Below are 16,604 nucleotides of genomic sequence, written 5' to 3' on the forward strand. Positions count from 1 at the left end.
AAATTAATGATCCTGTCAGGTCAGCATTCTGCTTTAACCTCCTTTGAGTAGGGACAGGGGCAGAAGGTATAATGTAACTTATTTGTCATCAAGTCTTGTTTCTATCTTAATTTTTGGTAGCAGAATACAGGCAATATGCTACAACGTCTTAAGAAATTCCAAATAAAGAATTTGCTTCAATCTGTTTAAGTCATGTAGCTAGGCACATCTTCAATGAAAGTGCACACTATATTAATAAAATAGTGGGTTTGTTTTCATAATATATCTTATTGGTCTTATTCCCTGCCATTCAGAACTTAACTGCAGCATCTACATTTTTCAGCCAGATGACCTACTCTGTGCCTGACTCCATTCTGTTAACAGATGAGTAATATTATGGATTCCCTTTCAGGAACCATATCCAGCTACAGATTAGACTAGATTGGAAAGCGAATATTAACATTCACTCAGGTCATCTATCCTGAGGTGAGGGGAAGTTAATTAAATCTAGTTCATGCCCTCATCTTTTGAAGTCACTCAGGTGTATATGGCCATCATTATGCCTGTGCACAGATCTGTGGATCCTGCAAACCAGAGGAAAGTTGGATGTATCTGACAAGCTACCCATTCCACAGCTGTGGGTGGACACCAGAAGAGATTGTGTGGCTCCAGAGGAAGTCTGCCATGCCATTCCCTAAAGGAGTGTATTTGTGGCCTCAGGAATGCTGCAGCTTATGCCCCAGCACGAGGCTCTTCTGAAGGCGAAATTTAAGTGTGCAGAGAACTATGCCTGAATGACAGTAATGGTCCCTGCATTGTGTAGAATAATACAAAAAGGAATTTTAAGTTAAAGTATTCTTTCTCAGAAAAAAACTAATCACCAGTATTGCTGCACAGGAATTATTGCCATTACCCACCAAAATAGGTCAATTTTTCATCCATGTACAAATAACTGCATGTGAACTACATTAATCAAGAGTAATTAATTTGTATTTGTGCTGTGGATGTAGCTAGTGCTAAAGAAGCAGATATCCAGTGATTCCACTGTGTATCTTAAAAACTGAAGGCATGTAGCTGCAAACATGGGTTGTGATTTTAATTTGGGTTGGTTGTGCAGTATGTGGCTTTCTGAGTTGACAAGACACCAAAATGAAGCAGGAATAGGGTATGAGGAGAAAAGAGAACAATGTTCTAGATAAGAAGGGAGTAAGAGTTGGAGAATAGTGACAGGATCTGAAATTCAAAAGGATTTAGGGTAGGGTACATTAAATTGGAAGGGTTTGATGACAGCTGGAAAAAAATGCAAAGAGGAAAGGATATATTTGCTCTGTCCTACATCCTAAGGGAAACAAATGTCTGGAGTGTGAGTCTTGTCTATTTCCCTTGGTTTCTGCTATGGACAAATTTATGCCTTTTTGGACTATATGTATTTTACATTTAGTAATTCTCTTTCATCATTTTTTAATAATAATTCATGTCCTAAGGATAACTACTCTATGAGATTTTCTTCTGCTCTTTCCATGTCATTAATGCAACACTAGTAATTAGGACCTGACTCATACAAATATGAATAGCATAAGTTTAGGCTGTTGCATTTTTTAGTTCCCACTGGAATTCTCAGCAAGAGGACTAACTGGATTTTAATCTATTTGCTGTTATAATTAAGCTTCACATAATCTTTTCAGGTTTTTTTCCATTTTCCAGTAACTAGTGGAACATGGCAAAAAAGTATGAGAGGTCCTGTTCATGGGCAGTTTAAAGTGCAGTGAAACAACGAAAACTGACATCTTCATATATGATGATAGGAATTACAATCATAAAAATAGCACTGTTGCACAGAAATCCCAACTGGTAATGAGGTTCTGCATTAGGTACTAAACTATGTATAGTTTCTTTATTACTGGGTATATTTTACTTAAGCAACAGACCAATGCAGTAAATACAGAGATGGATTTGTTTCAGCTATATAGAGAGTGGATTTGGAGAGTTTATTTTAATGTAGAATCTGTTGTCAGAACTGCACTTTTGAACTGAGTCTTTAGAATGTCCCAATCTATAGTAATTCTCTGAATATTTCAAAATACAAAATACTTCAAGTTTTTTCAGTCCTCCAGCAAAATTTTCACAAAATGCAAAAATCTTTGTATTTGCAGAAGTTTTTCTGTTTGATGTGAACCAGAATCAACTGAAAAATAGAATTTGAAAATATTTCTAACATAATTTCAAAAATTAATCTGAATTAATGATGATACAGAGTAAGTCACAAAAAATGGAGTGTAGCAATCAAGCCTCCACACCTGGGTCAGTAACAGTGGGAGAAGTCAGTGACAGAAACACTATCATCCAGGAAAAAAATGTTGCTGCTGCCCAAGTGTAAAGTTAGGGGAAGAGAAGGAAAAGGCCATGAACCTGGATTTTCTGTAAACAAAGCAGGTGTTCTTTGGGAAGATAAAACCTTCCTGTGAAATGTCATGCAGAGATGCAGAACAGGTCTCACATTATTTTGCTACAGCCAGTTTATGAGATAACTGATGGAGGAGGAATACTCTGAGCTTCATCCAGAAACACATGTATAGGTGACAAAGGGTTTAAGGAGCTGAAAGCAGAAACAGGGAAAGGAAGTTCTCAAGCTTGGAGTATGAGGAGTACGAGGAGAAATAATGAGAGAGAACTTGGGTAAAATATCTAGCAGTGCATTGAACACTTTCTTCAGGTTTCGGAGCATTTTCAGGTCTCACCCTGTGTTGTGTCATTACATTGCCTACTACACTGACCATGTGTTACGAGCTGGACTGGGTAGGTCAGACAGTCATAAAAGGTTTCGTTATCCCCTCAGGTTAAACTAAGGTGAAATGACACCAAATGACCAGTTAAAATGTTTCATTTTCATCAGAAGCAACTTAAACTTGGAAAGAAATGTAAGCAATGTGTCCTCTTATTGAAAAATCTATAAGAAAAGAAAGGAAATAAAAGGAAGGGAGAGAAAGAAAGTCAAAGAGTCCGAATCACCATCCCAGGTTCCAATATTGTCTCGGGTCTGGTAATCTTGGGTGGTGGATGCACACACACTAATGTTCTCTGCCACCTTTTAGGTTTGTCTTATCATCTGATTTGCATATTAAACAGAGAGATGGGTTTTCCACAAACTCATTTGCATGAAAGGCAAGGAAAAGGCAGAGCATGGGTTCAGCTCATGCATTGAGGGGGATGGGGGGGCATTAACCCTTTTATCCAGTTGAATCAGTGATTGCAATCTCCCCCTGCCACCTTTACCTTTCCCCCAGTTACCACAGACTTCATGCTTCTCGGGCAATCATCCAGCCCTTGGCTCCTTCTGGGGCAGCATGTTTCTGTCTTGCAAGTTTTTTAGCTCTTCTTCAAGGGTATAGTTGTTATCAAGGCCTGCATCATTTATACAAAATATCAAGCTTACACAACAGAGTCAATGTTTAGTGGTCCTCATTAGAAGATCAGTCAGTACATTCAATAACTTGACACTACAACCTCAAGGGAGTGGAACTGTGCACCCATTGAAGCACTCTGCACTTCCTTAGGCAAACAGTTTGTTCCTTCGATGAGTGTTTGAAGCATTAACTCCTTCAGTTTCTCACACCATACCTCAGATTTGGGTATAATCTGTTAATTGATGGAAGGGTTAGGTGAGAAGTTTAAGACTATTAAGAAAAGGCACTGTGTAGTCATCAAGTTTAATTAGCATCTTGTCAGAAAATATTCTAGTTATTTAGTTAAAAACAGATTGGGAGTTGGCTGGACAATCACTTTAAATTTCTCTCTGTAATAGAAATCCACAGAACAGAATTAAAGGGAAATGTGTAGAAATGACCTAAAGTATTTTGCACTCAGGGGGTGAACCTTAGCTTTTGCTGCATCCAGATGGAGACACCTTGATCATTATAATCAGCATGCTCCATTTACTGCATTAAAAACAAGATAAATATTTAATCACAGTGCAATTAAGTCTGGATCAGTGCCATTAGTTTATAATGAAGATATAGTTAGATAGAATCTAATATAGTACTAATTCACTTATAAACCAAGCTGAACAGATCTATTTTTTTTTAAAGCTGAGATTTTCAGAATCCTAATGAGATGGAGGTGTGTGTAACTGCTAATTATTTTTTCTACTTCCATACATTAACTGGAATAACATAAAGAAATCGGTTACTATTATCAATATTCCAGATAAACTGTGAATGATGTTCTGCAATGCCTATTCTTTTCAGGATAAAATAACCAAACAAATAACACAAGCTGTAGGCATAATAAATATTTGTTGAATCAAAATTCATTTGTATCCTAACACCAAAATAGAATCAATAGTGGCAAATTCCAAAAGGAAATCATATGAAATATATTGATCATTAGGAGCTATTGTGATTAGGTTGTGGGCTTTTTGTGTTTTGGTTGTTTTTTTTTTTTTCTCTCTTTGTTTTACAAATATTCAAGTATACTGGGCAAGTAAGAATTTGGAAGACTTGAAGGATGAGGTGGTTCAAAATACATCAATTTCGACTTCCACGGGCTTTAGTTAAACAAAGGAGAGACCATTTTTGTTGAGCTGTGTCATGATGCACCAGTATACTGGGAATTGGGCCCTAGAATACTTAGATATTTATGTACAGTTTGAACTCAGAATGACTTTTATAGGCAGAAAAAAAAAAAAAAAAAAAAAAAAAAAAAAAAAGAAACCTATGAGTAAGAAAGAACAAATACTGGAGTATAACGTATTCATTCATCACAGAAGTTGCTTCATACTTAAGTGACAGGGTGAGCATATTGACTAGAAGAAACCATTTTCATGATCACAGCCCCTCCTGTCAGAAGGTCAAGAGCATATCTGCTAGGAACACTCTCTTCAAATGACCTTAAAACCGTGCACTGCAAATCAGGCAGCTGAGACGTAGCTCAGTAGTTTGAAGTAGAGAACAAACATGCTGTTCTTCAGACCCAGCTATGTTGAGAGTGTTCTTGAGAAAAGTAATTTTCTTCTAAATACAGGTGAAATCTACAAAATACTTGAGCAGAAGCTTAGTCTTAGTTACAAAGTTGGTGCACAGGCTCCAAGTACATGTACTAGTGAGACCTAACTCCTTGCACTGCATTTCTGGAGTGGATATGTCATACTTGTGTGCTTGAACCTATAGATAGTCTGAGACATAAGTATGTATTTCGGTATGATTTAATGATCCCCAGAACTCAGCAGATGCGGGATCATTTCTGCCAAGTTGTGAAGATGGTCTCTCAAGTACCACAACTCCCACATAGACACACAGCTGGGGGCATTCAGAACCGGTCAGGTAAGCCTTGCACAATCATATCAAATTAATAGGCATAGTAATAAATGTGAGGAAGATCAGAGACCTTCAAAATCTTTTGTTATATTCCTGCCCTTTTTTATACAATAGAGCAGTTTTCTGTCAGTAGCTGTAGGGACATTACTTCTGGATCTGAATGGCTCATTTGTGTGTCTCTGTGGGAGATGGTCTCTTTCGAATAGGATTATGTTATATTTTGGATTTGTGTATTCTGAACTTTGAAATCTATAAGCTCACATTTTAGGGGCATACTTTTCAGAAATACATTTCATTGAGTTTTTAAAAGGATGGTGAGGAAAGAAGAAGGTCAATATACTTTTGAAAAAGAGGTGGTCTCTCATTTGTGCATATAATTTATTTTAACTGTATGGAAAAAAACATACATATGTCAAATATAAAGATTTAAAGATTAAGCTCATCTCAAATATTTTTAAGATATCTAATGAAGATTTTTAATTATTTCCCCTGCAGGATTCTTCAACTTTCTTCTAAGGTTTCAGGAACTGATGAACAGCAGGGATAGGGTGTTGGATTACCAGCACACTGAGTTTAATTCAGTGTGATAATCCTAAACTTCTTCATCATGGGAAGCTAGTTCCATTCTGCTAGCTCCAGCAGCAAAGAGATTAATTCTTCTCTTCCTATAAAGATGAAAGAAGTCACTGGCTTTTTTTACACATATTCATTTCAAAATATAAGAGCTCTTACTGAGTGAGCTTTGTCACAGTTTATTTTGAAGGCTTAATTTGGCAGAGGAGGCATCTAAAGTATTATGTATTATCAAAACATAGGGATGGGGAAGGCTTCAAACTATTGTTGTTAAAACCGTGTGAGAGATCTCTGATGAAGTTTTCAATTTACCAAAGGGGGAGAAAAAACTATTTGACTGACATTCACGCAGAGCTAGGAGGAACTTAAGAAAAGCTAGTGATATGAAGGCAAGAATCTAGAGAGTATTTTTCTTTCACATTTAAGTGTAAAATTATTTGATACTGTTTATTAGTTTGATGATAACTCCAATATTTGTTTTGCTGAGATTATGAGCTTACTCTATAATCAGAGTAACATTATTTATTAGTCCTACTTTAGTAATATTCCACAAAAGAAATGAATCAGTTAGCTTTGTAGCTAACAGTATCTTCATCTTGGTATATATCAAGGTCACTATCCAATCTGGTATTTTTAATTAAAGATGCATTATTTCTACATGAAGAGAAGATGGATAGACAGATACCATCAAAAGTGTTAACATTTGTTTGCATGGCCTTTAATTTTGCTTTTTAAAAATGTGATTATTTGGCATAGGTCACTCCATTGAGTATATTTTTCTTTTATTTTTTTTTTTCTCTTTACAGTTTTCATATACCTCATTTAATCTTGTGTTTGTAAGAAATGATGGGGGTTGATTTTTTACTGTCTTCCTGTTTTAACACAGCAGCAAGCACACTTCTGAGTATGGGGAATCAGACTTTGAGGAAGATGTGACTGATGTAGAGTTTTTGTTTAACTACATTGTGGTAGGATTTTTTGGGGATCAGGGTCATGCACTGATCCTACAGGGTTTGGACAATCCAAGCTGGGTCTCTGAGCAGAAAACTGCCACGTGGTAATCCTGCCCTTGAGGTCACCTGGAAGGGCAGGAATGAGGAAATCAAGCTGGTGCTTCCTTCCTGTTTGAATGCCTGGATACACTAACCGCAAAGTAGATTTAGTTTGTACACGTGTACTAACGATACAGACCTATTACAGCACTTCCGGGCACGTGATAAGTACCTTTAGCCAATAGATTGTAAAGCATAGTGCACGTGACCGTCTGGCTCTGTATAGCTTGGCCCTATTCGGGTAAATAAAGAACGACTTTCATCGCATCGGTGTGAGGTCTTAACTCTGGTCTCGCCCTCCGTACGAGGTCCCTCCTAACAACTACATCACCTGTAACTACCTGATACTTTTGAATGTCATTCCTATCAAAGCAGCATCAGATTTTATATTGGCAAAAACTGCTTATGCTGTTTGGTGGAAGCATGAGACGTGGTTGTTTTATGGATGACTGTCACTGAATTGGGGAGTGGTAAGGAAAAGAGTCACTGAGGAGGGGTTGGCTGTTTCTGCTTCCTGTTACAGCTGCTATTTCACCTACTTTCTGATTTCTTAGATTTTGCTAAGGTAAAGCTACACAACTCCACTGTGAGCTGCTGTACTTTGAAGTTGGCTGTTGTCACATTTTTAAGTTGTAGATAAAGTTTTGTAAGAAAGAAATATCTGGAAAAGTGTCTGTAGACTTCTTGATTATGCACCTCAGTGCAAAATGTGTTCATTGTGTTGCAGAACACCAGCATAGCAACCCTTTCAGATAGTGACTGTGTCTGTCCCTCATGAAGTTTGAACTGCAAATGAGCTCATGTATGGCTCTTGCTGTCCTCAGCTAGGTGAGGAGTGGGAAGGCTGCAGTGCTTCATCAGCAATGCACTGGAAACTTAATTTTTTTTTTTTTTCCTTAAATTCTAATGCATCCTGCATACTTAGAGGGAGTGGTGCTGTCATAACTCACACAAACCAAAACAGATGATACACCTTCACAGAGAACAGAGTTAAGTTACCACCAGAGTAAATCTACCACCCCCTTCTCAGGGAGGACACTGTGTGGGTATCAGGTCCTCAGCATCAGCCCTCTTGCTCTTTACATCCCTTCCCTTTACACTGTGTAGCTTGCTCATCTAGATACAGCCAGTCTGTAATAAAACTAAATAATTGATATGAAATCAAACAGAATTTAAGGCAGTGACATTCACATACACATATTTAAATGTGCTTTAAAATTGTCAATGTTTCTAGGCTTTTTTTGTTTGTTCCTTTTTTTTCTTATTCTCAAATATGGAAGACCATGCAAAAAAAGCAAGATCAAAATAAGACTAGGTATTTTTAAAAATGCATTTCCTCCATACTGTCAGGGGGAAAATGTAAAAATGTATTTGAAAACTTCTATTACTTCAAAATATTCTGAATATTCTACAAGACAAAATGAAGTAAGAGTTTTCCTAAATTGGCTAATACACACTGTATATATTATCATTGTCAAAAATTACATTCTTACTAGTGAAATGATGGTTTCCTGGCTTTCCTGGCATTTCTTACTGTAGACAAACTAATGATTTCTCTCAAATATGCATTACCAATTCAGTATTGCATTATACAAAGTTTTATTTTTATGAAGTTTTAGTTGACTGTACTTGTCAAAGATGAAAATACATAGCATGGTTTTGCCTTAAGTCCCTTTGCAACTCTACTGAGGATGCATTTATCTGATTTGTCCATCTGTAAAATCTCAGATTTTTTAGTAAAAGCATCTAAAAAATGTAAAACCTTCTATGCTTTAAGTTAACTTTCAATATTTTTTCAAAGACAGCATGGGATTTCAATTGAATAACAGAATGATGTATTTTGGACTATACTTATTATGTTGGCTAATACCACTGGAACTGCACAAAGGAGGACTCAAAAGAGAAGGAAAGCGAATAGATCTATTACTCTGAGTGCACAATTAATCTTGTTGACATTATTTTATATGAACATGGATAAAAATGCCCGGAAAGCATACCATTGAATTCCACTGCTCATTAATATTGATCAAATGTTGTTGTTCTCTTTGTGTTGGAAGCCACTTACAGATTACCTGCAAAAGTATTACAGTGCTATTGATTTAAAAACCCAAATCCCTGAAGTCCACTGTTTTTTGAAATTTAGTTGACAAGTTTGGGGGTTTTATTTCTTTGGTAGAATGATGGTTTTTAACTTGCTGCTATAGATCTGAATAACGAAGAATATTAATCAGATTGTCAGGGAATTAATTATCCAGCATTCAATACAGTGTTATTTAAAAGCCTATAAATCCCTGTGGAAGTTAGTTGGGACTCCTCATCATCTAGCAGCAATACCTAGATCTTACATACCATTTTTGATGCTTAAATAGAATGATGGCAGGATTAGGTCTCAGATCCTTCAAGACACTCAAACATGCATTACAGATTCTGTAGACTCAGTAAAAAAAAAAAAAAAAAAAGAAAAATCATATGCTTGAAGGTTCATGCAATTTAAATATCCTGAAGATGTGTGAACTGAGTATGGTCCTCTGGAGAATCAGGAGAAACAAAGTATGATGATACAGGCTTTTTAAAGTTTCAATCATTCATTCTTTTAGAATGCAGATGAGTCTAACTCATCCTTTTTAGGAAATGAATATTAACTAGTGAAAATTAGATGATTGTTGATTATTAGTTTCAGTGCATATAATTAGATTGTTTCATTGTTCTCAAAATAATTTTTGAACTACCAGTTTCTAATAGCAAGAAAAAAAAAAAAAAAGAGCAAAGCAAAATTACTCAACATTTAGATTGAAAATACTGTTATATGACTCTGACCAAATAACAACTATAACCAAGAAGAAAAAAGTGTTCATACTGTTGGTGTGGGGCTTTTTCTCAGTAGGAAGGCATCACAGAAGACTGAGAGTAGTTAGAAATACTGGCATGCACCAGTATATTTATTATTGTGCACCTCAAATGACCTTTTCAGCCTTTGTACTTTGGACTGATCTGAGAAAGTGCAGAATCTAAAGAAAATCAATGGAAGTATGCTGAACATGTGCTTAACAAGCCATATGGAGAAAGCAGCAAGAAAAATGAGAAAGGAATTATTAAAAGATTTATTGTTCTTGGAAGATTAGAAATCCCCTTGCATAAAAATAATTAAGATATGAGGCTACCTGCAGGTACTCCCCAAACTGCAGCACTATGATAGAGACTTGAAAAAAAATACACAGCTCGTATTAATTGGGAGACCAAAAGTGCAAATTATTAAAACATGTTACTTCCCAAAATATTACAAAGGAGAAATAACATGAACAGAAGGTGTGCTACTTGAAAGCCATGATTCTTCCTAGACCTGTTAAAGGAGTGATATATGTTGTCTGGAATTAAGAACGTAGTGTACCATTACATTTAAAGTGTAATGCAGAATGTGAATGGGGAAAGGCAAAAAAAGGCAATATCCAGTCTCCTCCTCTTCATCTTCATGATTTTGCCTTTTTTTACTACCAATTGGATTTAGAATAAGCTGCTATATATTCATGTCTTTTATTTATTGGGTTCAGTGAGACATATCCTATGTTTAATGATGTACACAAGCATAACTTCTACAGGATTGTGTCCTGGAATAGACTGATGACGTAAGTTGTAATAGAAACGTGTACATGGATAGTTTCTCAAATTGCTATAACCACACAGGCAATTCTAACTAGGGAATGTGTTCTGACATCCTAGTCATTCAGTTAATTTTTATCTTTTGCAAATTAGTATTTGCTTAGAGAGTGCAGTTTTCACTAATGTGACGTTCTGAATTAATACTGTTGATGTGAACATCTGTCAAACCTGGGGTTTGTAATTGAAAACATAAACTAATAAGCAGACCCTCAGAAACATTAAACTTATAGCTCTTTTAAGTTTAAATCATTCAATTCCTATTGCTGATTGTCAGTAAATGATGATGTGGAAATAAGTTATTTTCTGGTTTGTTGTTTTGTTTTTTGTTTTTTTTTTTTTTTTTTAAAAAAGGCAATTTTATGTGAGTGGGTGAGTAATTATGACATTGCATTTCAGTAAGTGAATATAAACACTTTTCTGTGTACATGGCAAAGGTTGCAAATAACATATATTCAATTCAAAAATCTTTTCACACACAAACTTGCACATGAGGCTTTCCAATCAATGATTACCAGTTCTTTAAATTGAGACTGGAAAAAAATTAATCGAATTGATAAAGTGTTTTCTTCTAGTAGGAGGTATGTTACAGGTAGTATTAGTATGATAGTAAGTTGTAAAAGGCTTTTAACACATGCCATTAAATGAATAAACTTGAGACCTCAGTTCAAAAGATGCTATTATTTAAAGGTATGTATAGTCATTGCAAACCTAACAAATTAGATCTCATTTCTGAAATTTTAGGCATCCTAGCATGTGATTAGTTGGGAATAAAAAAATTAGTCAGATGACCTTTTTGAAATCAGTTTGAAGTAGATCTGTTAAAAAGCCACTCAATGGAAAAGGAATAGTGGGTGTAGTAGCTGCTAACTGCTGGCCCACATAGTCACATATTGAGAATCACCCAAAACCATAGCAAAAATCTCAAACTACTAACTTGACATGCAGTGATTATTCAAAGATATTGTACATGTCACTCCGTACATGATAGGCATGTTTGATTAATACATATTTCCTCAGTGGTATAAAAGTTAGAATGCCTGTTATCTTTAATAGGAGAGCAAGATTTAGCTTTTCTGTCTCCTGTCTTCGCTTACATTAAAAAATAATGTTGTGATTAATGAATAGTGACATGCTTCATATTTTTTCTTGTTCATAAAAATCTGTACTGGCAAGTTATCTGAACTAAGTGAAAGGTATATTTTAGTGGGTTAGTGGAATATGAAGGTCTACATACATAAGGGATTTTATTTCTTTAATGAACGCATATAAATGACTGAAATTATCATGGTTGTTATTATGTATGTATATATACTTATCTTTTTTTTTCCCTGCCTCAGGACCCTGCCTTCCTAATCCATGTCATAATGGTGGGATATGTGAAATTAGTGAAGCGTACCGAGGTGACACATTCATAGGATATGTTTGTAAATGTCCAGAAGGATTTAATGGGATTCACTGCCAGCACAGTAAGTTCCACATGGTAACTTTTATTGTACTTATAGATAGGAGCCTTTTTATTGCTTACAGTGTTGAGGATTAATATCATATCTGGTATTCTGAAGTATATTAGTCTTTGGCCTTTATATTATGAGGAAGCTAATGCTACTGAATACTACTGCTACCTTCAGAAAATGACCTTACTTCAAACTTAGTGGACACAACAATGTATAATTTACTAGGCATATTCTAGAGCATGGTAAGGAAAGGTAACCACATTTAGCATGGATTTAATGGAAAAACATACTTGAAACAGTAGGTATCTCTTATTATCTTGGAATTGTTTGTGGGATTGTTTTGATTAATGCTAGACAAAAGTGGAAAGAACAACTGAAAAGAAATTTGTGAATAAATACATGTTGTAGATATTTCTTTACCTATACATTTATAAATTATTGAGAAATGTTTTGAATCACCATACTTAAATTCAAGGGTAAAAGTTCCAGACTGAAATAGGAGATACATTTAATTCTGTTTCAAATACATTACCTGAACCTCTTTCTAATCATTATCATTTATTTTAAGAGATTTTCCTTGTTTCAGGTCAGATTGGAAACAGCAGATCGGTATCCTAATCTTCGAGGGTATAATTACAGAACAAACAAGTAGCCATATGGGGAAAAAAAAAAGTCTTGAGTTTGAATGATATCTCATGGGGGGATTATATAGTAAGATCTACACTTCACTAAACAAAAATTTTAAGAAGTAAAGCTGTTGCATTTTTTGTGCTCATACTGAAAACTACAGGTCCATGTTTCTCCAATTAATGTCATCAGAAGTTCTGTGTGATCCAAACCAATTAGTAAGAGCTATGCGTTTTCATCTGCAAGTGACTGATCAGATCATGTTCTAACCTATAACGTAATCTGCATTATTTATTTGTCACTTAAATTGAAGCTGGGTTTTCTTCATATGTAGAACTCCTTTAGAAAAAGTGCTTGCCTAAGGAGAAACTCATATGCCAAATTTGTGTTTTATTTTGTGCCGTAAAGCACAACATTGTTCTTAAAATCTCGCATTATTAATGCATTTGGAAGCCAACTGTTACTCAGTTAGAAGGTTAAAAACTCAAACAATAAAGAATCCAGTTCCATTTGCACATGAAAGATAAATCCAGTCATTCAAATCAGTGTGAATAAGCACTGAATCCAGTCTACCTTAATTAAGTGCTTCATTTAGATACTTGTCTTTAATTTGAAGTGTCAGGGACCAATACAGTCCAGCTCATATAACTACTTGTGTTCATTATGTCCCTTATATATTCAATGGAAAGTGTCTCCAAAGACTTGAATATGGATATTCAATTTCATTAACTTTGGCCACATTCCTCTCTCAGTTAATTACGTAGATAACATAGACAGTCCCACTAACTTAATCTAGTTAAATTATGTTTCTACCTCTTCCACTGGGAACATGGAAATGTTGAATATTATCCACTCCTTTGGGATCTGTTCCATGTAGCCCTGACTCTGGGAATGGCCTTCTAGTGGAGCTGACTGCCAGCAGCAGTCTTACTGACTTTCTTTTGTTTTAATGGTCATGTCATTAGAGCACTTAGTCAAGACAGTGGACTGAGTTCATCATGTAAGCATGTTGGCAAAGTTATTGACAGCCTTTAAATCATATAGCCAGGAGTTCAAGAATCTGAAAACCAGGAGAGCAGGTAAGATTATGGCTAGCTGTAGCTGAAGAGTTATACTAAATTAAAAATTGTACCTGGGCTAAACTGTGAGTGCAATATCTTGTGGTTCCACACCCTGTTCCTTCTACCTGCAAGCATTTCACATGATTCTGCCACCTGATAAGTGAAACAAAAGTCATTGGAGAGTAGAAAGACAGGAAGCTATCCCTTCATGCCCATGACTGCTGTAAGCGAGAGTACTGACAGTCCACTTCCGTGTGCCACTGATGTCCAGTTACATGGAAGAGCTCATGTGAAAACATTCTCATGTGGCCTAACATTCTCAGGCATGATCCATCATGGGACCAGTCACATAGTCAACATGTGATACATAATGCTTCTCCTTCCATTAAATATCAAAGAGGTGACCTTTGTTAGGGATACAGTGAAGTGAATGACACCACACATTTTCATCAAGCAAAATGCATGCTGAACATGTGCTGTCTGGAAAATATCATCTCTCTGTTGTCTAATTCATGAAAAAATCATACAGTAGTGTATTATGGAGTGTTTCATCATAGTTGTTTGTGGATCACCATTACCCTTTTAAAAATATTCAGGTATGTAACAGTTAGCTAATGATCTTGATAATCAGCAAAGTGTATTTATACCAACTTCAGAATAAAGTAGAGCTCTCACATGGATGATTCAGATCCACTGTGGAGAGACTAGAACCCAAGAAGTCAGGTAAAGTTATCTGAGATAAGACAAGTTTATGTGAACAGTTACTCTTTGGAGAGAATGAAATTCAGACCTTTTCAGATAATCTGATTTAAGATGTGACAATAAATCATATGCAATATATAGGTGTTCAGAGGATCATTAAGGATGTCAGCTATGAGAAGCAGTGGAGGAGGTCTCTACAGTCAGGAAGAAGTATGGGACTTCCAGTGGTGGACTTAATATAATTCTTTTATATGATATCCCTTTAGCTCAATTCACAAAGTTCCTTTGATACAAATTCCTCTGCTTCATAAAGTTTAACAATTCCATTCTGAACTCATTATAAATCAAGTAAGAAGTCTGTCAAAGTAGTTCCATCATAAAAAGGTGAATTAAAATTACCTCATTGCAAGACGTGTATCTTCATCTAAACTGTTAAGAGTTCCAAAAATCACATTATACTTCCCTTGTACAAGGTTTTTTATCTTGGATTTCTTTCATTTCTAATATTCTGTTGCTAAATCAATTAAGTTAGATGAATGATTTGGAAGTCAAGATACATTCCCAAAGCTAGTATTCTGTCATTCATATAAACAAGAATTCTGTCAATATTTCTGAGATTCCTTGACCTTTTACCCACGTAAATAATTAATATGTAAATTATAAAAAACGTCATTAGCAATTTCACTGATTGTTAATTCTAGATTTATTGCAAAACTGATATTGATTGGCAATAATTGTCTGAAAAGATTCTGATTCCCCAGTGGCAAAAAAAAAAAAAAAGACAAAATTTCCCATTTCAGGGCTCATAAACTAGCCAAAATTTGGATAGGAAAAGTCTACCTGGGCAGATTTTTGCCCTAATATAAACCTGGGCAGATTTTTGCGGTGACACCCCAGAAAAATATGGTTTTTAGTTATTCCTCTGTTATTTAAGAGTCATTTACATATCTTATTGGTATGAAGATCCTTCCCAAACCCTGTCCAAGCTGAAGATTGTCATATTGTTAATATAATGGCAATCTGGCTCTCTAATGTGCTATTGACAGTATCTAGTGACGTGAAGAGAAGAGTTGTTTGCAAGAACTACTTTGAGGCAAGGCAAGTCTCCATATGGTCTTACTCCACTGAGAAAGCAGCTCTTCCAGAGAGCAACTTAGAGCACTAAATTCCTGAAAATAGCATGTAACTCATGCCCAGGAAGACTAAGTTGTACTATGTGATAGTGATGCTCATTCATAAGACCAGCAAATAATTTTGTTCTTTCAGGATCACTGTGACTGAAAGCCATGTGAATACATGGCTATGTCATTCACAAGAAAGAAATATGAAATCACTGAGTGTGTTACAATTCCCCTTTCTTTAACCATGGATTTCAGGAAAGTAAATATTCCAGGATTTTTCTGGCTTTTATTGAAAAAGGCCTACTACTATTCATGAACCAGCATCTGTTGTTACACCATTATCAAGTCCTCATACAACATGTTACACCTCATATCAGTCCTCATACAACAGTTGAAAATGCTGGACAAATAATCATGTTCAGATACTAATGCCTTCATCTACATATAGAGGGATTATACTGTCACCTATTAAAAAACGCTAGAAATACATTTTTGCAGAACAAGTCAAAATCCATAGAAATATCCCAAAAACTGAAATGGACAGTTTTTCCACCAAAAAAAAAAAAAAAAAAAAAAAAAAAATTCTGTAACATTGAGAGATATAGATAATGTGTATTATTTTGACTATCAGGTAGAGATTGCCTGCTGAAAAATCAGGAAATTGAGGCATTAGTAAAAATATATGTCAAAGTGCGGGTTACTGGCTGCCACATAACTAACTGAAATGACACAGAGATCCAACCAGAAAAAATCAAGTTTGAAACAATAGAGAGTTCAGATTTAAGAGTTGGGTTTGGATGTGGTTTTATATTCTGAGGGTCATGAATTCTCTCAGCTGTAACTAAATGCCTTGTACTCCAAGAAGAATAAAGGTTATCCAACACATTTCATAATGTAAGCACGCCCTTCCCAAAGTTTGTACAGAGTTCTCTGCTTTCAACCTCCCTGTCATAGATGGTCTGCGTTATTCACATCTGTTACATTAATGTATTGGGAAACTGCGCAGATGGGGGCCATGTGGCAGAGCATCAGCTCACATTTGGATAGTACGTTGAGGCATCATCCC

At 35.6% G+C, this 16,604-nt stretch overlaps 1 protein-coding gene across 2 annotated transcripts in view; it reads left to right on the forward strand.

Annotated features, from left to right (window-relative positions):
* The window catches only part of EDIL3 (EGF like repeats and discoidin domains 3), a 257,479-nt gene that overhangs the window by 116,862 nt on the left and 124,013 nt on the right, over window positions 1-16,604 (forward strand). For both annotated transcript variants that reach the window (XM_042787791.1, XM_042787792.1), the window contains one exon: window positions 11,911-12,039. In XM_042787791.1, coding sequence (XP_042643725.1) covers window positions 11,911-12,039 — 129 coding nt within the window. The remainder of the gene's footprint in view (window positions 1-11,910; window positions 12,040-16,604) is intronic.

Source organism: Tyto alba, unplaced genomic scaffold, assembly GCF_018691265.1.
Source record: "Tyto alba isolate M040663 unplaced genomic scaffold, T.alba_DEE_v4.0 Super-Scaffold_13, whole genome shotgun sequence".
In the NCBI taxonomy this organism is placed as follows: domain Eukaryota; kingdom Metazoa; phylum Chordata; class Aves; order Strigiformes; family Tytonidae; genus Tyto; species Tyto alba.